Raw genomic sequence first — 20115 nt, forward strand, 5'->3', positions numbered from 1 at the left:
TATCGCTGACCAGCTGTTCATTCAGTCTGATCAACAGCAGGAATGGGGAGCAGTGGAGTGATGTTAAGATTGGTCATGAATCACCAATATTCCTTCCAGAAAGATTTTAATACGCCATTGCAAATAAGTTTCCTTCTTCTGAGAGGCTATTTTGAAATCCTTTCCTGCCTTAACATGTCCAGGTGAACATGGATTGTTTTGGTAATCCTACATATGAATTTATATAAAATGAACACTTTTTTACTTTATAAGGGTGTCCATACCTGGTTTTGGGGAGCCAATATTTCTGCAGACTTTCATTCCAACTCATAATGACCTACATCTGCTTGTTATTGGCTTAATAATCCCAATGTAATCACTTCTTCCAGCTTTTTCGGTTGCTACTGCTTTAAAGAGACTTAGAAAACCTGTAGACACACTGGCCCTCCAGGACCAGGATTGGACAGCTTAATCCTGATAGTGTTTCAGGATCCCTCCTCAGAGTCACCAGTTCATCTGTTCTTTCTTCCTCAGAAGAGATCACTTTATTAGCCATATACAATTTCTTCTATCAGGAATTTGTCTTTTCACATACTCCAGCTTGCTCTCCTTGAGACACACAGGTGGGGAGAGAGAAGCTTGGGGTCGGAGCGCAGGGTCAGCCATTTATACGGCGGCCCTGGAGCAGCTGGGGTTAAGGGCCTTGCTCAGGGGCCCAACGGAGTAGGATTCCTCTGCTGGCTGTGGGATTTGAACCAGCAACCTTCCAGCCGCAGGCGCAGATCCTTAGCCACAGAGCCACCGCTCCCATTACCTGATTTCCTTGATTCTTCAGTAAACCAGACTTTAATCTCTCTGAAGTTCATCCCATGAAATATCCGATTCTCTCTCATTTATTTGTGTCTGTCCTTCCTCCTTTTCTCCGTGTTCTCATTTTGTCATGGTGATGAATGGGTTTATCAGAATTATCCCACCATGCTCCAAACTATTTTCAGGGGAGTTAAATATCCACAAATGTTCATTCTGATGGAACATGCAGTCTGTTGTTTGTAGTGATGTTTAAAATGCTGGTGCTTTTCCTGTCACGGTAACTGTATCACCACAAGTATTTTTAGTATTTTATGCCATTTTGTGGAGTTTAGAAATAATACATCTTAAAGTTTTTTTGCTTTGAGATGAAACCTGGGGTCATTTGCCAGCTAGATTGTATTTTCTAGCCTGATTTCAAAGCCGGGAAAGGCTGTAATTAGTGTTGGTGGACTAGTAGGTGGCTTCCCTCTGAGGCACAATTTCCAAACCAGTGTCCAAGTATGGGATACTGTGCTGTAGGAGGCACCATCCATCACATGAGAATTTAAGCCAGGTTCCTTTCTAAGTACAGTATCCCATGACACTGGTCATAAGAGCAGGGATGGTAAACCTAGTGTCCTGAATGAATTCCACTCTAGTCTTGCACAATCCACAATCAGACCTCCCCAGATTTCCCCCTTATTTCAGTTTGTGTTACAATCTCTCACTCCTCTAGTTGGTCTGCTGTGTTCTGATGCTGCTGGGGTGTAATGTTCTCTTTGCATCACCCAAGGCAGCTGCTGCACTGCAGTTGTGGGTGAACTAGGTCTCCTCCTGTATGTAAAGCATTTTGGGGTCCATTGGAATGAATATCATCATATTATTTTTATTGGGATGTGTATATGGTACAATAGTATACTGGGATCTGTATGACCTCAAAAAAGGGAAAAAGCATGTTGCTGTTAGGTTATCCAGAATTCAGAACTTTAATTTCGCTTTTATTTTTTGTTTCTACAGAATTACCAAACCTTTAACATTTGCTGATTGTGTCGGAGATGAACTGCCGTTAGGCTGGGAGGTTGTGTATGATCCACAGATTGGAGTCTACTACATTGATCACATAAACAGTAAGTCAGCCTTAATGAATCCTTTCTGCTAAAGAACGTCTCATATATGTGCTGAAATGTTGGGTCTGAATTGCCTTTTCTTTTTTTAGCTTCGTTGGACCATTTTGCAGAGCAATTTAAGAAATATGTCAAATAAGGCCAGCCATTTACAGTACATGATGTTTTCTTTTCTTTTTAATTCAGATGTACAGTACTGTAACTGCCCTGACGAGTTTATTTTGGCTTTACTGTTTTGTCTACCTTACTGCAGATTTGAATGAAATCATTTCCAGATTATTGAGTTCTGTATGCTCATTGTCACCCTCAGAACATCACTGAAAGGGTGATGGGGGTGATCAGGAAAGGGGGTAATTGTATAGAGTATTCACTGAGAAGAGACCCTTCCATCCCTTAACTTTCTTGAGAACCTTTAACTGCTTTCATATAACACAATGTCCTGGCTGTCGATGTTTATTGACCTGGAGCCAGGATAACAATTTATTTAGAGGTTAAATAAGCCTTCCCCATATTTACTTTGCAATTAAATAGCTGATTATTACAGAATAGCATTTCAATATCTCTGTTAAATCACTGTGCAAACACACTGAGGCCGGCTGAGTTACCCGAGTAAATATTGACTGACTTTCAGGAGTTTGCACACAGAGGTGTTTGCTAAAAATATACAACAACTGGAACATAATTGAAAGGGCTGTTGTAAAGTAAACTCGGCTCTTACCTCCAACCAGAATTTTGTGTCAATTTGTATATTTATGTCTTTGAGGAAAAAAACTGTTTAAACAATATATCCCTTGCCAGAATTGGTAGCATGGAATCTATTTAAACAACATAAGAGCTAAAATTCTTCTGGGCATTAAAAGCTCATTCTGGGATTTTGTAACGCAAAGTTTGAAATACACTTGTCTCTTCCAGAGGTATCTGAGGTATAAAATACACAATAAATGTTATTGTATGTATTGTTTAGGATATAAAGGCCTAAATAGTGTATTTATAATCTGAGTATTCTAAATGTATTTTTGGAGCAGGTATGCCTTACTATAAGATGCACTAGAGAAGATTTTCATAATTATTTTATTATTTAAAATATAATATAATGTATAATTGATACAAATATAAAACATTTGTATCAATTTACATTAAAGAAGGAGAGAAACTATGTGACACAATTTGGGACAACAGATTTATTAATACATGTTAAAACCTAATGGGTTTTATTCATATTCATATATTACTGCCAGAAGAAGAAAACTTGTCTTTGATCCAAAGACAATATCTGACTATTCCTTTGCTTAAAAGAAAGTCTTTGTTTTCTGTGTGCTATACAAATTTATTTCCCTGGTGCTTGAGTCAATGTTTCTGATAATTTATTTGGGGGCTGAATTGTCAATGTTTAAAATAATAATAAGTGTATTTGGTGTCTTAAATTATGCCAGGCAATCCAGTAGCCTGCCACACCTTTGTGACACACTGTGTCCTGTGTGTTGACACTACTGGAAAACTCAAGGGAATGCCAAAGTACTTAAAACTAATCCTTTAAAACCTGGAGTTGTGTAAAACTTTTTTTTTCTCTGCAAGCTTCAGATTTCTCATACTTCGGGAGATTTACTGTATATACTCATGTACTCTGTGAAAAGTGCCTTTGTTAATTTTGCAATTGAACACATAAGCTTGACTACTGTATTTGTGAAAAGGTAAAATACATTTAGTGAACATTATTACTGTGCCTAGAGAAAATTACAAACTTAAAATAAAAAGTGAAAGAAAAACAATATCGCACATGTCTCCAGTAAACTTGAGTCTTGTGGAAGTTTGTATGTTTTCTTATTAGCTTATTAAATTAACTATTTACTGCTCTTGAATTGGAACAGCACATTTTGATTTTTCTTGTGAAAAGATTACTGTCCTCTTAAACCCAGTGATATAGTGGATTTTTTTTACTATGGGGGTGCTTTTTGTGAAGATGTAATGAACACTCAGACTTTACCAATATTTAGCAGTATGTTTAAGCTGATTAACAAATACAGTACACAGGCTTTAATACTCTGAGTTTTGGAGGTTGAATAGGAAAAAAATATATAACCACTTTATATTTGATTACGTATGGTGCACCTATCTTATGCCTGACCAAAAACAGAGTGTGTATTCAGTCTTAATTTACATTTGAACATATTAATACTGGTTTTGGGAAACTGATGATGAAACAGTTTATTTCTCTTGAGCTGCAATGAATTGTCAATTTAAAATAATTTTTAAAGAACTGGCAGAGCATTGCTCCATTACCACGTGAATACTACATCCTCACTGCTTAGGCCTACATTTACACTACTGAGCCTAATCAGCACAGTTACAGTCTATTGCATCTGAAGGTCAGGTGAAGCCTTTTAAACTTTATGTCTGTTCCATAATGAATAGTAATAAATAATGAAGTGGTGAGACTCCATGTTTCTTCTGCTCCCACTCACCCCCCTGTGCAGAGACCACCCAGATCGAGAACCCCAGGACGCAATGGCGGCAGGAGCAGGAACGCATGCTGAAGGAGTACCTGGTGGTGGCCCAGGAGGCCCTCAATGCCAAAAAAGAGATCTACATGATCAAGCAGCAGCGCCTGGAGCTGGCCCAGCAGGAGATCCTGCACTTCCACGAGCTCTCCGAGGAGGACAGCCTCTCACACGCCAGCTGTAAGGCGCCCCTCGCCTTGTCCTTGTCCGGGGTTTTGGGGGTTTACTGTGGCAGGAGCAGGCTGAAGTGTTGCAAAGCATGGTGGGAGCCAGTGCTGGTAGGAGCATTGCGACACATGGAGAGCTAGGGGGAAGCATGACTGAAACGATGACAAACCAGCGTAGACGAATGGGTGTAATGGCACGATGGCAAAAAGTTGATGTAAAACTGGGCCCTATGCGGTAGCAGGTTAAATATCAAACACGGGGTGTACTTAGTCGTAGAATCCAGAATCGTAGTCAAAGGGAAGCACAGGTCAGGAAGCCAGAGATTCAAGAGTCGGACAGCAATCAAGTAGACCCGAGGACGTTAACTAGGAGCTCCGCTGGGATGCCCAATGCTGAGCACCGTGGTGCAGAGTTTAACGACAGGAAATTGATTCCAGTTGTCAGATCACGTATACGCATACCTTAGCTTTGTGCAACAACCTGAAACTTTCAGGTACCATAAATAATATTATTGCTAAACATATGCCATTCTAATCTGCAAGCGACCAGAATATAGAATACGAATTTTTGTATAAAAATGCATTAAGTCCTGTTAATTCTTAAGTATTCTGAGAACCGGGAGGTGTGGTGGTGATCGAGGGGTGTGAGTTTCTATGCTGGCATTTGGAAAGGGCTTGTTTCTGATTACTGGGGGCCGTGACAATGGGTTATGTAGATGGATTTCTCCTTTACTTGCATATTGACCAGCCCCAGTGCTGTCTCTCCGGACCTTCACAGTCCTCACAGTTCTCACTTGTCCCTCCTGTAGCTTGGTCTTTGTCATCTAATTCTTCTCCTAGAGAATTTAGTGGATTGAGCTCTAGAGAAGATATTGAGAACTGAGCAAAAGTTTTTAATGCCTGTGTAACAAAACAGGCACTATCGATTGGCGCTGTACTTGGCAGTCCTGAACACTCCTCTTTATACAGTGCATGGTATAATGCCTGTACAGAAAGGTTTAACATCTTTGCTTACAGTGCAAAAGTGTAAGCATACTTTGCACTTTTGTGTTGTTCTTTAATTTGCCTTGTTAAAAGTGCCTTTTCTCGTGTGTCTTGAAGTGGTATCACAGCTGATAAAAGAGTTAAAAGAAATTTGTGGCTAAAAAGGCCCGTTTGCCATTTGAAGTCTGTGCCTTGCTTTCTTAGAAAACCCATTTTGCGACAAAGAAGTCAATACGCTTGCAGGAATGTGGAGCACAGCCCTTTCCTGGTTTATTGCAACCTGCCTTGTTGAGGCATTCATTTGACAACTCCTTTTCCTGAGAATTACATTGAAACTCTTCCCTCTTCATAAAAAAAAATGCCAAAAGAAAGGACAGGCAGCACAGACTGAAGCCCGTGGCCCAGTGAGATTCATAAGAAAAAAATGACAAAAGCCTGAGTAATCTGGGGATAAAGTATCAGTCCTTTTTGTTGTTGTTTTTGTTGTCACAGAAAGGAGCGGGTTTCGTTGTAGCTGACCCCGTTTTCCTTTTCCTTGCAGCATACTCTGGCTCTTCTTCAAACACAAAGTATGACCCTGACCAAATAAAAGCGGAAATTGCCCGTAGGCGGGATCGGGTAAGTCATTATCACCCCAGAACAATACCTCAGACGTCAGATCCCAGGCCCTCTGCACTGTGCAGGAATGCACTTCCGTTGGGGTGTGGTGACAGATCAGGTGTGGCACCTTGCTCTAAAATAAGGGGAAGCTGTTTGTCTTTCAGAACAGGATAGTGATCAGGCCCAGGCACTTTCAATCTAACTTCTGTTTCAGAACAGCTGATTTGTCAAACCATTTGAAGGCTGGCTGACCTTCTTATCTCTTAATACTGAGAGATAGAAACATAAAATGAAGGAATATGACTCAGAAATTTTAAATGTGACTGATTTAAAAATCTAATGGCACCATTTTCAAATATCATTAATCACAACAGTTTCCTGGGTGACTTTCACATCCTGAATGCAAACCCGTCCGGGTGTAGAGCTTACAAGCCAAATTGCCTTGTGTTCAGTGTTACAGACATACAGTATGCCTTGACATACATATTATTACATTTCTAAATCATTCAGAATGCAGTTCCTGATAGTAAGGTCCACACACATTATGGGAGAGGAAAATAGCAAAACTGAGGCTAAAGGAACAATATTTAATTTAGGTTGTCTGAAGATTGGTGGGACCTTGGTTGACTGTAATAGTTTGAGGATTGTGAAATGGAAACACATTTATATTCTATGTATAAAGTGAACCGGGATCTGCTGATTTCTTTTTTCTGCTCACGTGTTATGCGAGATCACATCGGGGGTTTGCAATTGAATAGTCTTGTTATGTGTGAGGAAAAAAGTCCAGTCGATTTCTTTCAGGGCTTTGCGCTTCATGGCTGTGTAATCGCCGTTGAAGAGAGCTGGGGCCGTAATGGATCTCCGAGGCCCAGCAATGAAAGCCATAGTTAAGACTGCCAGCCGGTGTAGGGGGCTGCACGCTGCGAGCCGGTGCTCACCGAGGCTGATTTGTGTTCCCAGCTCTCCAGGCTGAAGCAGGAGCTGGCCCAGATGAAGCAGGAGCTGCAGTACAAGGAAATGGGAGTGGAGACATTGCAAGAGTGAGTGCTGTGCTGGGCGCCTGCAGCCTTCCCTTTACAACTGACCCACTCCCCCCTCCTGCTCCCCCTCCCTCCCCTCCTCAGACTTCCCCACCCTCCCTGTCTCCTTGTCTCTCTGCGTCTGTCCCTCCCACTTCGTCTTCTGCCTTCCACTTTCCTGTCCAGCACACTTTCCCCACTGTCACACCCTGCGTCTAGCTGCCTTCTCTGTGTCCTGTTCTTCCTGCAGATTCCCTCCTTTTCTCCCATGTCTCTCTTTTTATGCACATCTCTTACCTGGGCCCTCATTCTTTCTTTATTTTGTAAAAAAAAAAAGCACAGATTATTTTCTTTAGCACTCAACTATGTGGAATCATCACTGTTAGTCTGCTCCGCTGGTGTTTATACTGGGCAGTTTGTATCAATAGTAGGAGAGATGTTGCACCCACTGACAGCAATCCAAGCACATACTGTAGGTGCCCAGCAAGTTCCCAGAATCACCGTTGCACTTTTTATTCATGTCTTACCTATTCCTTGTGGTGCCTGGCCAGTTTTGTACCATCACCTGTGGAAAACCCCAGCCATCTTATGGCATAGTCAACTTATTGATGTCTTCACTGCAGGTCTCAGACCTCCACTAGAAACAAGCATACTTACTGCCTGGACCACATAGAAGCCCCAGCTGTGTTTTCTTGCTCATTTACCTCTCTTTCTGTCTACTGTATCAGACTGCTGGCCCCCCTCTACTGCCTGCTTCCTCCCACATGCTCTGCATTCGTCTTCCATTTTCATTACTTCTTCAGACACCATGCTTCTTCCATTTCCTGTTTTACTTTGTCCAGTTTGTTTGTAGGACTGATACATGTTTATCGTTGAATAGCTCATGCACTGCATGGCAACCTTGGAATCCCACTTACCCCCGTATAAAATCAAGACTCTGAAATGGCGAATCACATTCATGTGTACTTGTGGAACTGTAAAACGTACTGGTTCAAGTTGCGGCCAACACTGACGTTCTTGGCTGAGGACCCATGGGGTAGTGCAATATTAGCTTCTGTACTTTTTACATGATGGGAAATTATAAGTGACTGCAGTTTATTCTCCTCACCATGCAACAGAAGCCCCAGCGAGCCCTATATTTTTACATTATGGTTTCATGAGAACATGAGAACAATCACTGTACAAAGGAGAAGAGGCCACTCAACCCCTTGAGCTTGTTCGGTAGTTTAGTAGCTAATTGATCCAAGGATCTTATTCAGCCACGTCTTAAAAGACGGCAGTGTATTGGCTTCAACAACATGGTTCCAGTGCTGACAAAAAAGATACAGTATGGTTTTCTTCAGCAGTACTTTGCCTGATTGAGTTGCAGTGGGATTGCATTAAGTATGGTTTTAGCCAAGTCAGGAAGCAAATGCAGTACACAGAAATGTAGCACAAGAATCCTGCATTTAATATCTTTATTTTTGAGACATTACACTTTTCATGAAAAAAAAAAATGGTGTCCTTATCTTAAGGTTATTTGGGGTGTAAGAAAAATGAATGCAAAAGATGATTTTTTGCCATTTCACTTATGAAATACCATGGTCATTTCAATTAGGGACATGTTAAAGATTTCAAATGAAAAGACACCATTCAGCCCAGCCAGCTTGTTTGTTTCTAATAATCAATTGCACCGAGAATGTCCTCAGGCTAATTTTGAAAGAAGTCAAGGTTTTGGCTCCCAACAGCAAAAGTTGAAGTCCCAGAGCCCTAAAGCCCTTTGTGTGAAAAATGCCTCCTGTTATCCATTTTAAAAGCATTTTATACTTTTGTCCCCTGATATGTGTTTTATTGTTGGTCCTGAAGAAGTCCACTGTGTTGATTCTGTCAATGCCTTAAAGGATATTTTTACTTGAAGTGGTTGCACTCATAGTATTTTCTGTTCAAGACTAAAATGATTTGGTTCAGTTTGCTTGAGATCTAAAACATTCCTTTAGGCATGTGTTTGGTCTCTCTCCTCTTCACTGATTCCAGAGCGGCAGTGTTTATTTTGTAACAGGGTGACCAGAACTGGTGACTTCTGAGTTGTGCTCCACTGTGTATGCTATCTTAAACACTGTTTGGCTGTTAACTGAGATTATTTCTGAAGCAAGGCTACTCCCCAGGAAGAGGATGCACTGTTATTGTGTGTTAGCCAAGTTTCAATCTGAGTAGGAAGTTCTGTACGGGGAAAAGATGTTAAAAGCAGTTGGAAAATCACAGAGATATCTGGCTCCAAATTCCAGAGCACATCCTGACTCTCTGTGAGGGGCCTTATCTCTCAGATAGTACAAAATTAGAGCTACTCCCAGAATAGTCATGAGGTACAACAAACACAAAGACAAGTTTGGAAACAAGGTTTGGTAAACAAGAGGCTCAGCTTGGTAGTGTTCAGGAGTAAATGAAAGAATGTTTTCTAGTTGTGTGAAAGAAATGAGATAAATCACTTTTCAAATACAGTTACAGTTAATGTAAAATAAATAATGTCTGTAAAAAATCTTTTTATCTCACCGGGCAGAAAAATTAAAATCTGAAAGACATTTTCTAGTATTTCAACTGCAACGTCTGAAGGGGCACTTAAAATCCTTTTGGATTCCTATTCTCCACATCTCTAGTATAGTGTTTGTGGTTCTGACGCTAAACCAACTAAATAATGCTTCCAGGATTTAGAAAACAAATCCAGGGTACGGGACTGAAAGGTCCTAACCAAGAGGCCAGTCAATAGTAAGTGCCTGTTTGTAAGCAAGTGTTATGAGAAAGGGCTCTCAGACTCCTTGTAGAAATGAGGATATACTTTTAAATATGCACAGTTTTGTTCTGTATGGTCCGTCAGTCCTGAAGCCATTTCTTTGCAGTTATCCCAGCTCAAGGCTGTAGTTTTAACTGGGCAGATCCCACTCTGAGCACATTGGAAGAGCAGAATGCGGCCGCGGCAGCCGTCTCGCCGCCAGTGCAGGCTGCCTGTGTGAGTGCACGAGCTCGCAAGCAAACATCAGATAGGGCCAGATTTTGATAACAGAAAAAATATACAGGCCCCTTTGTAGGAACAAAGCAGGGATTGTTGCCTGGGATGGGGCAGGGTTTCTTGAAGATCTGGCGGGAGGGAACAGTACCTGCTGTTGATGGAGGGCCTGCAGGAAACAGGCTATGGTAGGCCAGGGCCACGTGCCAGCTGGGATGATGTAAAAGGCAGGAGCCACCACACAGCTTTCCATTCTTTCAGGATGAAGGGCCGCAGGGTCCAGGCAGGGAGCTCCGAGCACTTGGCAGCAGAGGTACCAGCAAGCTTGCTACGGAGTGCAGAAGTTAAAAATAGCTGGAGAAATAGAAATGGCTGACTTTTTCCCAGTCGGTGAAACATATGTTGTTATTCTTATGTGTTATTAAGGTAACACAAATGTATAGGGCGTGAATTCTCATTAGAAAACAGTGGAGTAGCAACAGTGGTGCCACATGCATCAACGAGTTACTCAAAGCCTCCACTAGCGTTTTCAGTTCTTGGTGCCACATAAGCTGATATCAAAACAGCTTAGTCTGAGGACGTCGTATGACAATCTTCACAGCGATTAGATTGTTCTAAAACTTAATCCCCGCAGCTCCAAAAACGCCACACGTGAACAGCTAATGTGAAGTGTTGCTGTAGCTAATCCATCACATTTACTATGAAATTTAATTACCTCTAGGAACATTAACATCATTTGTTCCTCTCCACACACATCTGCAAGCGCAAACCCCAAATATGTAAGCACGTGCATTAAAAGCTGCTGTTTGTAACTTAAAATACAGATCCTTTGGGATTGACTGATTGCTTAAAACAAAATGGGTTTTCAGGAGAAAATCACTGTAGAATTCTGTCTGCAAAGAGAAGCAAAAACAGTAAGTGATGAGAACAGAACAATGAGAAATGTTAAATATTTTGCATAGCTGTCTGTATGTACAGTATATAATATACTGAGAGGCATTAAAATGAAACAAATTCAATTTTTTGTCATAATTATTACATCCTTAATGCCTCTCGGTCTATTATATATGGTAATTAGCAGTAAGATGGCAAAATACTGTGTGTGATAGGAGTGGTGGTTTCTATTGCTTCTCTAAGATATTTTATGGAAACAATTTCATACACATATTCCAATTTTTCTATAATATGATCTAAATCATTATTAATCCCAGAGGGAACAAGTGGAAACTACAAGTATGTGAAAGTGCATTTAATACTGAGAACAGGAGTCACTACCACAAAGGGATATGGGAGAATGGAACAAGCTACCCAGTCATGTTGTTGAAGCTGATACCCTGGTTTCTTTCAAGAAATGGCTGAATGACATCCTTTGATCAATTAACAACTAACTACCAGACGGGCCAAATTGGCCAATTGGCCTCTTCTTGTTTGTAACCTTTCTTACATTCTTAACTATTTTAAAAAGGTTTAGAGTATCTGGTCCAGTTCAATAGCCCCAGTTATCTAATTTATAGTTTGACGCCAGTTAAACTAATATTGTTTTAATCCATTAAAAATGGTAGCTTATGAAACTGTATCTGACGTTTAAATGAATTTCTGTGTTTATCTTATTCCCGTGCCTCAAGCTGATTTTTTTTAAAATGTGGTCAAGATCTTGCATTTTGTGTGTTTTTTTCAAAGTTCTTTTACTGTGCTCTATTTGTTGCTGTGCTGTAAAGTACAGTTTTATTCTGGATAATTCTAGGGGGTCTAACCCCTCTTTGGGGTCCAAGAGGAAGGTAGTGAAACTCAATTTATGTTTTTTATTTTATTTTCTTTCGAAGGATTGACAGGAAGATGTCCAGCAGCCAGACCAACTACAAGCTGGACGAGGCCCAAGCCATTTTCAGTGAACTGAGGAGCATAAAGAAATCGATCAGCACAGGCGAGAAGGAGAGGCAGGACCTCATCCAGGTGAGAGCTGTTCTTTCATGTCATCTCAGCCTGGGGCTGCACAGAGAGAGACAGAGCCATGCACAGCAAGGCACTCACTTCTCACCTGCAGGGACAGGAGTTCCCCAGTCATCCCACAGCTGTCAGGCAGAATTCTGTGTTTCAGTCTTTGAAAGAGTCAATAGAACCAATGTTAAGAAATATGCAATGTTTACTACAGCCTTTAAATGGCAAAAGGCAAATGTTTATTACTACAGCTCTGAGGTTTTCAATCCTTTAGGGTCTTAACATTCACTGATTTGCTTATTTGTGAAAGAAGAGCAGAGGGGGAAGTTAACTGCCCCAGAGACTTGCTGGTTAAGTTAGCCACTGCCCGCCACCTGTCCAAGTACCCATTACCCAGCATACACATCTCAACATGAGTCTTCTTTCAACAAACGAATATTTTAACGAACGCTCCTGGTTCTGTGGCCGTGTGGGGATTTGATGAGTTTGTCAGGAGATGGCTTTGTCAGAGAGTCTGTAGTTTTATTGCCTTTCATTTTAGTGGGGTGTACTAATCACTGAGGCACAGAGAGAAAGTGAGAGAAAGTGGGATTCATATTATTCATTTTAACTGATTACTGTAAGCTTTTTGTTACTGTTGTTCTTTTTAGTTTAATAATAATTGTATAGCACTTTTCTGGACACTCCACTCAGAGCGCTTTACAGGTAATGTGTAGCCCCACCTGGACGATGCAATGGCAGCCAAAGTGCACCAGTACGCTCCCCACAGCTATCAGTGTGGAGGAGAACAGAGTGATGAAGCCAGTTCAGAGATGGGGATTATTAGAGGTCATGACTGGTAAAGGCCAGGACACCATGGTAACACCCCTACTCTTTTCAAGAAACACTCAAGGATTTTTAATGACCAGAGATAGTTAGTACCTCAGTTTTACAACTCAATCAGAGGACAGTGCCCTCTTATAATATAGTATCCCCATTGTTATACTTGGCATTAGGACCCACACAGACTACAGGGTGAGCGCCCCCTACTGGTCTCACTAACACCTCTTCCAGCAGCAACCTTAACTTTGCCAGGAGGTCTCCCTTCCAGGTACTGACCAGGCTCACACCTGCTGAGCTTTAGTGGGCTGCCAGTTTTGAGCTACAGGATGATATAGCTGCTGGCTACCATTTATCACTGTTATTTAAATTAACTTTAAGACAATGCAATTAGTATTTATCATATAATGGAGAGTTATATATTTTAAGCAGATATCCTCAAATATAGTTTAAGCAATTTTTAGAAATGTAATTTCCAATTTGCACATAAATGCTCAAAGCAGAAAGAGGCCATTGATGAAAATGGAAGATAAGTTGTTTTTAGTTAAGAATAGTTTGCATTACAGGTCCCTCTGAAGATACACTGTAATAAACACTGGACTGGGCTTGTTTCTACATCAGAAAACTTCAAGACTACCATGCACAGGAAATTGGGGTCAAATATTGTTAACAGTGATTTCCTAAGAGTTCAGAGAAAGCCAAGCTTAGCTAGACATCTTACAGTACAGTTCTGTTTTCCCACAGTATCTAAGTTTTGCATCAATCCCCAGACGCAAAAAGAAAAAAAAATTAAAACCCGTTTATGGTATAATTTGACCCTCCCCCTTCCCATTTATTAATTTTAACATTTAGCCTAATATGTAGTGCATGAAGCTGGTTGACACTGACAGGCCACAGGAAGCACACGTATTATATGGGAAAACACTTAGAAATACTAAATAGACATTTTTAAGTAAAAGTTGTATGCTGTCTTGCTGATTTCAAAGGTCTTGACAAAGGGCAGTGAGATGTCTTTTTTTATATTCACTGTTTAACTTCTGAAATAGAAGGATGGAGCTAATTTGCTTCAAAACCGGCAGGTTTTTCTCAGGAACATACCCAAACCCCGCCAAACAGACAACTACCCACTGATGTTCACAATGACTCTGCCGTTGTTGCACGACACTTAAAGACCTCGTTTTTGATATTTTGATAAGGTAAAAAATAATAAGGGAGAAGTGCCAATTTCGGATATTGTATAATATTTATCATGTACTGTATATAAATTAGAGTCCCTTGATTAAAAAGTATTGGATGTACAGTGCAGTTGATAAATTTGAGGTGCATTCAGTTATTTCCCTGAGTCTGATTTTTATATATAGTAGCTTATAGTTCATGGTTCAAGCTATACGTCTTTCACATAGCTGCTCATATGTGTCATGTTTGAGTTGATATTTATGTTTCTGAAAAGGTTTTACCCTGTGTGTACCTTTGTACTCCTTGCATTACCCTGGAATTGGTTCTTTCGTAGAAAACACATCTAACATTTTTAAATCTTTTAGATTTATGTGTGGAATTCATATTCCAACATAGGACAAAATATTCCTCTGGAGTTGTCCCTTTGTCTCATGAGACAAAAAAGAAGTGGCCTCCATTTCAGAATTCTTTCACAAAGAAGCAAACCCTGTGTATTCATGTGCAACATTGACCCCTTGTGGTTTGTTTAACACCTCAGATATTTGGAAGATAACGGATCTGGTTTGTCAGGCTTCGGTTTTAATCTTAAGACTTGCTTACCTCTATCATTTAAAACCAGCTGCTTTTCTCTTGTCTCAGCTCACAGCTACAAACCCTGCAACCACACACAGACTAATAGCAGTTTCTTTGGCTGTAGGCAATATGATTAGCATTGTGGCAAGTTTATCTGTATTCCACAAGCGTGTCTGCAGAACCTCAAATTTGGGATTGTAAATTCTTATGATTACATCCCGTGATTCTGTGTGCTGCTTCATTCCTGAAAGGAAAAATTAAAGTTAAAGAACGAAATTAAAATTTGGAGTGCTCCTACCAATGCTAAGTACCAAAAGTAAACTAGAGGTAGGTGGTGCTCATTTTGTTTGGTGCTGAAACTAAAGTGCCACAATAGTAATGAAGAGGTAAATTTGGCAACTCACCCTTTATTGATTTACATCAGTGCAATATGACCAATATTTATATAATTGTATAATTAGTATCAATCAGTTCATTAATACAACCATGTTGACATTTTGGTGCTGCACAGAGCTTACTCAAAACACATTCATGTGTTAGAAACCATGCAGGCTTTTAAAATTCAATAATATATTTTTTAACAATTGTGATATTGATGTTTTCTCATCTGAACACAGTGATCATTTTAATTTATGAATGCGTGTTCTCGTTTCATATGGTGGTGCAGTGGTTAGCATTGTCGTCTCACAGTTTGGGGGTACCCCCGGGGTTCAATTCCTGGTGTGCTATCAGTGTGGAGTTAGAATGCTCTTCGAGTGTTCATGACGGTTTCCTCTGGGTTCTCCAGTGTCCTCCCACAGTTCAAAAACATACTGGCAGGTTAATTGGCTTCTGGGAAAACTGGCCCTGGTGTCAGTGTGTCTGCCCTGTGATGGACTGGCGTCCTGTCCAGGGTGTATCCTGCCTTGCGTCTGTTACTTGCCAGGATAGGCTCCGGCTCCCCCGCAACCCGGAATTAGATAAAGCAGTTAAAATGGATTTTCTTTTTTGATAAAAATGCAATTTATAACATGTTGCAAGAAAGGTGTGACTTACACCAAAACATTGACATGCTGGTATGGAAGAATACCAATGTCAAATGGCCTCCTGAACTGTATGGTATGAATATAAATGTAAATAAGTTAAAACGTTTTCTTCAATGAAAACCTCTACCAATGTTGAACAAGACTACTTGAACTGAGACTTAAGAATCTGGGCAAAACTGGCAAAGTAAAGAAGAGTGAAATTTGCATGGTGAATGTATTTCAGTGGTCTTGAGTGTATTTGTATATGAAACATTTCTGTGTTTCATGCTTTTAGAAGGGGGAGCGGTCACTATAATCTGTTTCATTGTCTTGGAATTAATCAGTTTTTTCTATATACTCTTAGAAAAAAACTGATCTAAGGAGTGTGGTCTGGGGTTGTGTGTGTCAGTAACTTATTTAAAACAACACTAAATAATTGATTATGCTGGTAAAACACAGTACACCACAGTGGTCAAACCTGGAGTTCTACATGACATACCATAGGACTGGAAAAGCAGAGGCACAGGGGGCTCACTCCACTACTTTTTTGTTTTTTCTTCTGTGTAATCCTATTGTCAAAACAAAAACAAAAAATCTCATTACATCAGACCTAGATGAGTAACCCTGAGTAGAAAACCTGCATCATTCTTCACAAACATATTTCTGAGAAACAAGCCATCTTGAGCACTTTTAAACTTGTAGACAAAAGGCAAAATGCACCTTACCTGAAGACATAAAAAAACCACTTCAGTGCTAGAAAAGACATGTTGAAATGGAGAAGAGATGGCCTGAAAATAAATGTGGTATTACTGAGGTGTTACAAACTCTCTCAGTGGGCAGACATTGTGTCTTCCATCTCTTCTGTCCAGATCAACCCCCACATCTCAGTCCTATTGAAAACTGAAGGAATAACTGACCGATCAGCTGAGTCCCACTTAACTCACAACCTCCTCTGGATGAAATTCTGCTCGATTATAACTAGATGGGAAAGGACTGCAACTATTTCAGAACCTTCAAATAGATGCCACTTCCTATTAATGCTGTCCCTGTTGCCCATTGGATCTCATAACCTTAGTCAGGGGAGCAGACTGATATTTTGGCTCCTAGTATGTTTATGTTTGACATTCATTATAATTTGCAAGAGGGTGCTCTTCTGTTGTACAAATGAATTGCTTTATTGTATAAAACAATCCATGTCTTGTTGCTATATCAGCTTGGTTGAGTAAGCGTGGTATAAGAGAAATTTGCCATGGTTTCCAAAGGTTCAGGGCAGCATCTGTCCATACCACAGTCCTAGCTCTTTTTCCTGTGCTCACCATCACACCGGTTTCACCTGTTGACCGCGCCCTGTTTTGTATTTGCAGAGCCTAGCAAAGCTCACAATTGGCTTTCAGAACAGCTGCTGTCTAAGCGACTCCCTGCAGGACCTCCAGAGCAGCCCGGCAGCTCTCAGTGACTCCTGTTTACCTCAGCAGTACTGTGATATGGGCTCGCAGACTGACATCATCGGAGAGGTATGCGCTGCTGAGAACTGAGGTCCTGTTATATGACAAACTGGCAAACAGGGAAGCCTGGGAACAGGAGTAATTGTGATTGATTTCCATTTTTGTGCATTACTAGAGGTTATTTTTTGCATTAAATTATGTTTTTTTTATTTTCGTGAAAGTGAACTCATGAATTTGGCCTGATTTAAGAATATCAAGATTTATGATGAGAAAGCATGAGAAACACAAGTTATAGTCCTTCTGAGGAGATTAGTCATTCTCGAAAGAATAACCAGTCTCTCCAGCAGAGAAAAAACAATTTTGGGAATGATTTTTTTTTCCACTTAAACAATGGAACTGTGTCCACCACAGATACAAAACACTGTTTGCGGTCAGTTAATTACTTGAATAACTGACTCTTCGGCAGTTTTTTCCGTACAAGTAAATGTCAGTTCTTTTGATTTCAATAGTGCTAGTCCAAAAATGGTGCTATTGTTTAATATGAATATTGGAGCTTTAAATAGGATAATTATTGTATAATTGTTTACGAAACTTGTCTTGTTAAATCTGATAATGAGGAAAACAACAAAAACTAAACAATTAATGATAGTTTATAATACACGGTCTCAGGTAACATTTAACCGAACAAAAAGATATGTAGCAACTGTAAGTAAGGTGGAGCTACTCCATTATATTTATGAAGACAGCAACATTTTCTGCATTGAAAATGCATGCTATTTTAGAAGTATATTTGATATTTATGCCATTCATCTTGTCTGTATTTCTATGACATATTTTAATATACTGTACAATTTATACCTAATGACATTATTTTCTCTGAAGTTTGGATCCCGAGAATCCTCAAGACTGGTGGACAAAGTGAGACTCAACTGGCAGTATGAAGAAGCCAAGAAAAGGTTGGTGCATGATGTACGGTATTTCACGAGGAATGACAACACCCAAGATGAAAGCGTCACAGAGCAAAATTTTGTGGCTTGTCTTGTCTGAGGGCTGATCTCCCAGCCAGAGGACAAGGAGACCAGGACCCCCATGCAGGGTGGCCAAGGAGCAGCTGCAGAGGTAGAGATGGGGTGGTGGTGGGATGCAAGAGACATGCAAGAGAGAGAGAGGGATCTCATCGGTATTTCTAGCGTTTGGGAGAGGAATGGATTATCAGGAGCGATTGCTAATTACTGACAGTCTGATTGAGCTTGGTTGTTGTCATCCCTCCCAAACTTTTGTTATAAGCTCTCATTAGACCCCCAGCTTTAGAATCAGTTTGCAGGCACCCTCAGGTGTAGAGTGGACAAAACATTATCCTCATTAAGCTGAGATTTACAAGGGAAATGCAGTGGGTCTGAAATCTAGTCTTAGATGTCCATTTGTTTGATTTGCACAAAACGCGCTGTGCTAATTTAAGACATAGGATATATGTCTTCCGATCTCATCGTCTTGTCCAGCAGAGCAGGTCGGAGTTCTGGCCTCTCTAAAAGGGTGTCTGTTCATGGAAGACCCACTGTAGCTCTGTGAGGCCAATTTGTCACTGCCAGCCTTTTGCCAAACCAGCCTGTGGGAACAGAAACACAAATGTGGTGTTTCCTTTGGGTCATCAGAGAGATGTCCAAAGGCTTTTTTGATGTCAGCGTTGCACTTGAACCGGCAAGTTATGTGTAAATGTTTTATGAGTGTGTGTACCTTGGGTTTTGAGCCAGGATTTCTGGCTGGTGAGCAGAGCAGCTCTGAATGCTGTGCTCTTTAGGAAATAAGCTTGGTGGTCACATTCTTCATTTACCATGCATTCCTGCCCCCTGGGCCTCACTCTGACACTGTGGAGCCTTTGTGAGTGAACACAGTGGGACAGCTCCACACGGCTCTGCCTTCCTCCACATGGCACTGCCACCGCCTGGCATCCGAGAAGAGCTCCTGGCAGCACAAAACATGAACCCTACTACCCCACCATCATCTCAGATGGCTTTGCATTTTTTATTTGGATTTTGAAAAAAGAAGGTAGTTAAGATATTAAAGACTGTTTCTTTTTTTTTTACAAGAAATTAGTTAAATCCAGACAGTCGTTATTTGTTCTTTTCCAGTGCCGTATTTCCCTTCTCTGACTGTAGGAGATTCATACTACGTTTTTAGCATATCAGTTTTTAACCTTAAAGATGATGGATACGTGAAAAATCATATCTAAAATGAATTCCTTAATCTGGTCATTTTGCCAGATGTACTGATAGATAACATCAACATGCAGAATTATTTACTGCTTATTTAAGTACTTATTAAATGTTGACTGTTAGGGAACATTTAATAAGTACTTAAATTAACAGTAAATAATTCTGCATGTTGATGTTATCTATCAGTATAAAGTTTATATGTGCATAACAACAAGGAGGTTACATTTTTTTGTTAAGGCTCTGACAAAAATTAAGCCACTGACTTAAATAATAAAAGTGTACAGTATATAGCGCTTTTCTGGACACTCCACTCAAAGTGCTTTACAGATAACAGGGACTCCCCTCCACCACCACCAATGTGCAGCACCCACCTGGATGATGTGACAGTAGCCAAAGTGCCCCAGTACACTCACCACACACCAGCTATTAGTGGGGAGGAGAACAGAGTGATGAAGCCAGTTAACAGCTGGGGATTATTAGGAGGCCGAGATTGATAAAGGTCAGAGGGAAATTTGGCCGGATACACCCTGGATGGGACGCTAGTCCATCATAAGGTACATACGGTACAGACACAAACACACACTCACTCACAGTTGGGTTAATTTTTCAAGAAGCCAATTAGCTTGTTAGGAAACTGGAGCACCTGGGAGAAACCCATGCAAACTCCACACAGATACTGTAGCACCCCAGGTCTGGAGCTGAACTGTGCCACCCAGGCTTTAGATAATATATCTGGTAACATTCAAAGATGAGCCCCTTTGAAGTAGTTTATTTGTTGGGTAGAAAGAACATAGTGTTATTTGTAAC

The 20115-nt window shown here is 40.5% G+C and overlaps 1 protein-coding gene across 3 annotated transcripts in view; it reads left to right on the forward strand.

The window, feature by feature from the left end:
* Window positions 1-20115, forward strand: part of wwc3 (WWC family member 3) — a 54597-nt gene that overhangs the window by 17198 nt on the left and 17284 nt on the right. For 2 of the 3 annotated variants that reach the window (XR_015925433.1, XM_088600031.1), the window contains exons 2-8: window positions 1786-1895; window positions 4367-4570; window positions 6083-6159; window positions 7102-7181; window positions 11964-12093; window positions 17015-17164; window positions 17978-18051. Coding sequence is in view for 2 of the 3 variants with exons in the window: in XM_088600031.1 (XP_088456157.1) it covers window positions 1786-1895; window positions 4367-4570; window positions 6083-6159; window positions 7102-7181; window positions 11964-12093; window positions 17015-17164; window positions 17978-18051 (825 nt within the window). In the remaining variant the exon portion in view is untranslated. Of the gene's footprint in view, window positions 1-1785; window positions 1896-4326; window positions 4571-6082; window positions 6160-7101; window positions 7182-11963; window positions 12094-17014; window positions 17165-17977; window positions 18052-20115 lie in introns of those variants that run through there. The other variant, XM_088600042.1, reaches the window with a different exon arrangement.

The sequence above is a fragment of the Lepisosteus platostomus genome, chromosome 2 (assembly GCF_059453375.1).
Source record: "Lepisosteus platostomus isolate fLepPlt1 chromosome 2, fLepPlt1.hap1, whole genome shotgun sequence".
Lineage (NCBI taxonomy): Eukaryota > Metazoa > Chordata > Actinopteri > Semionotiformes > Lepisosteidae > Lepisosteus > Lepisosteus platostomus.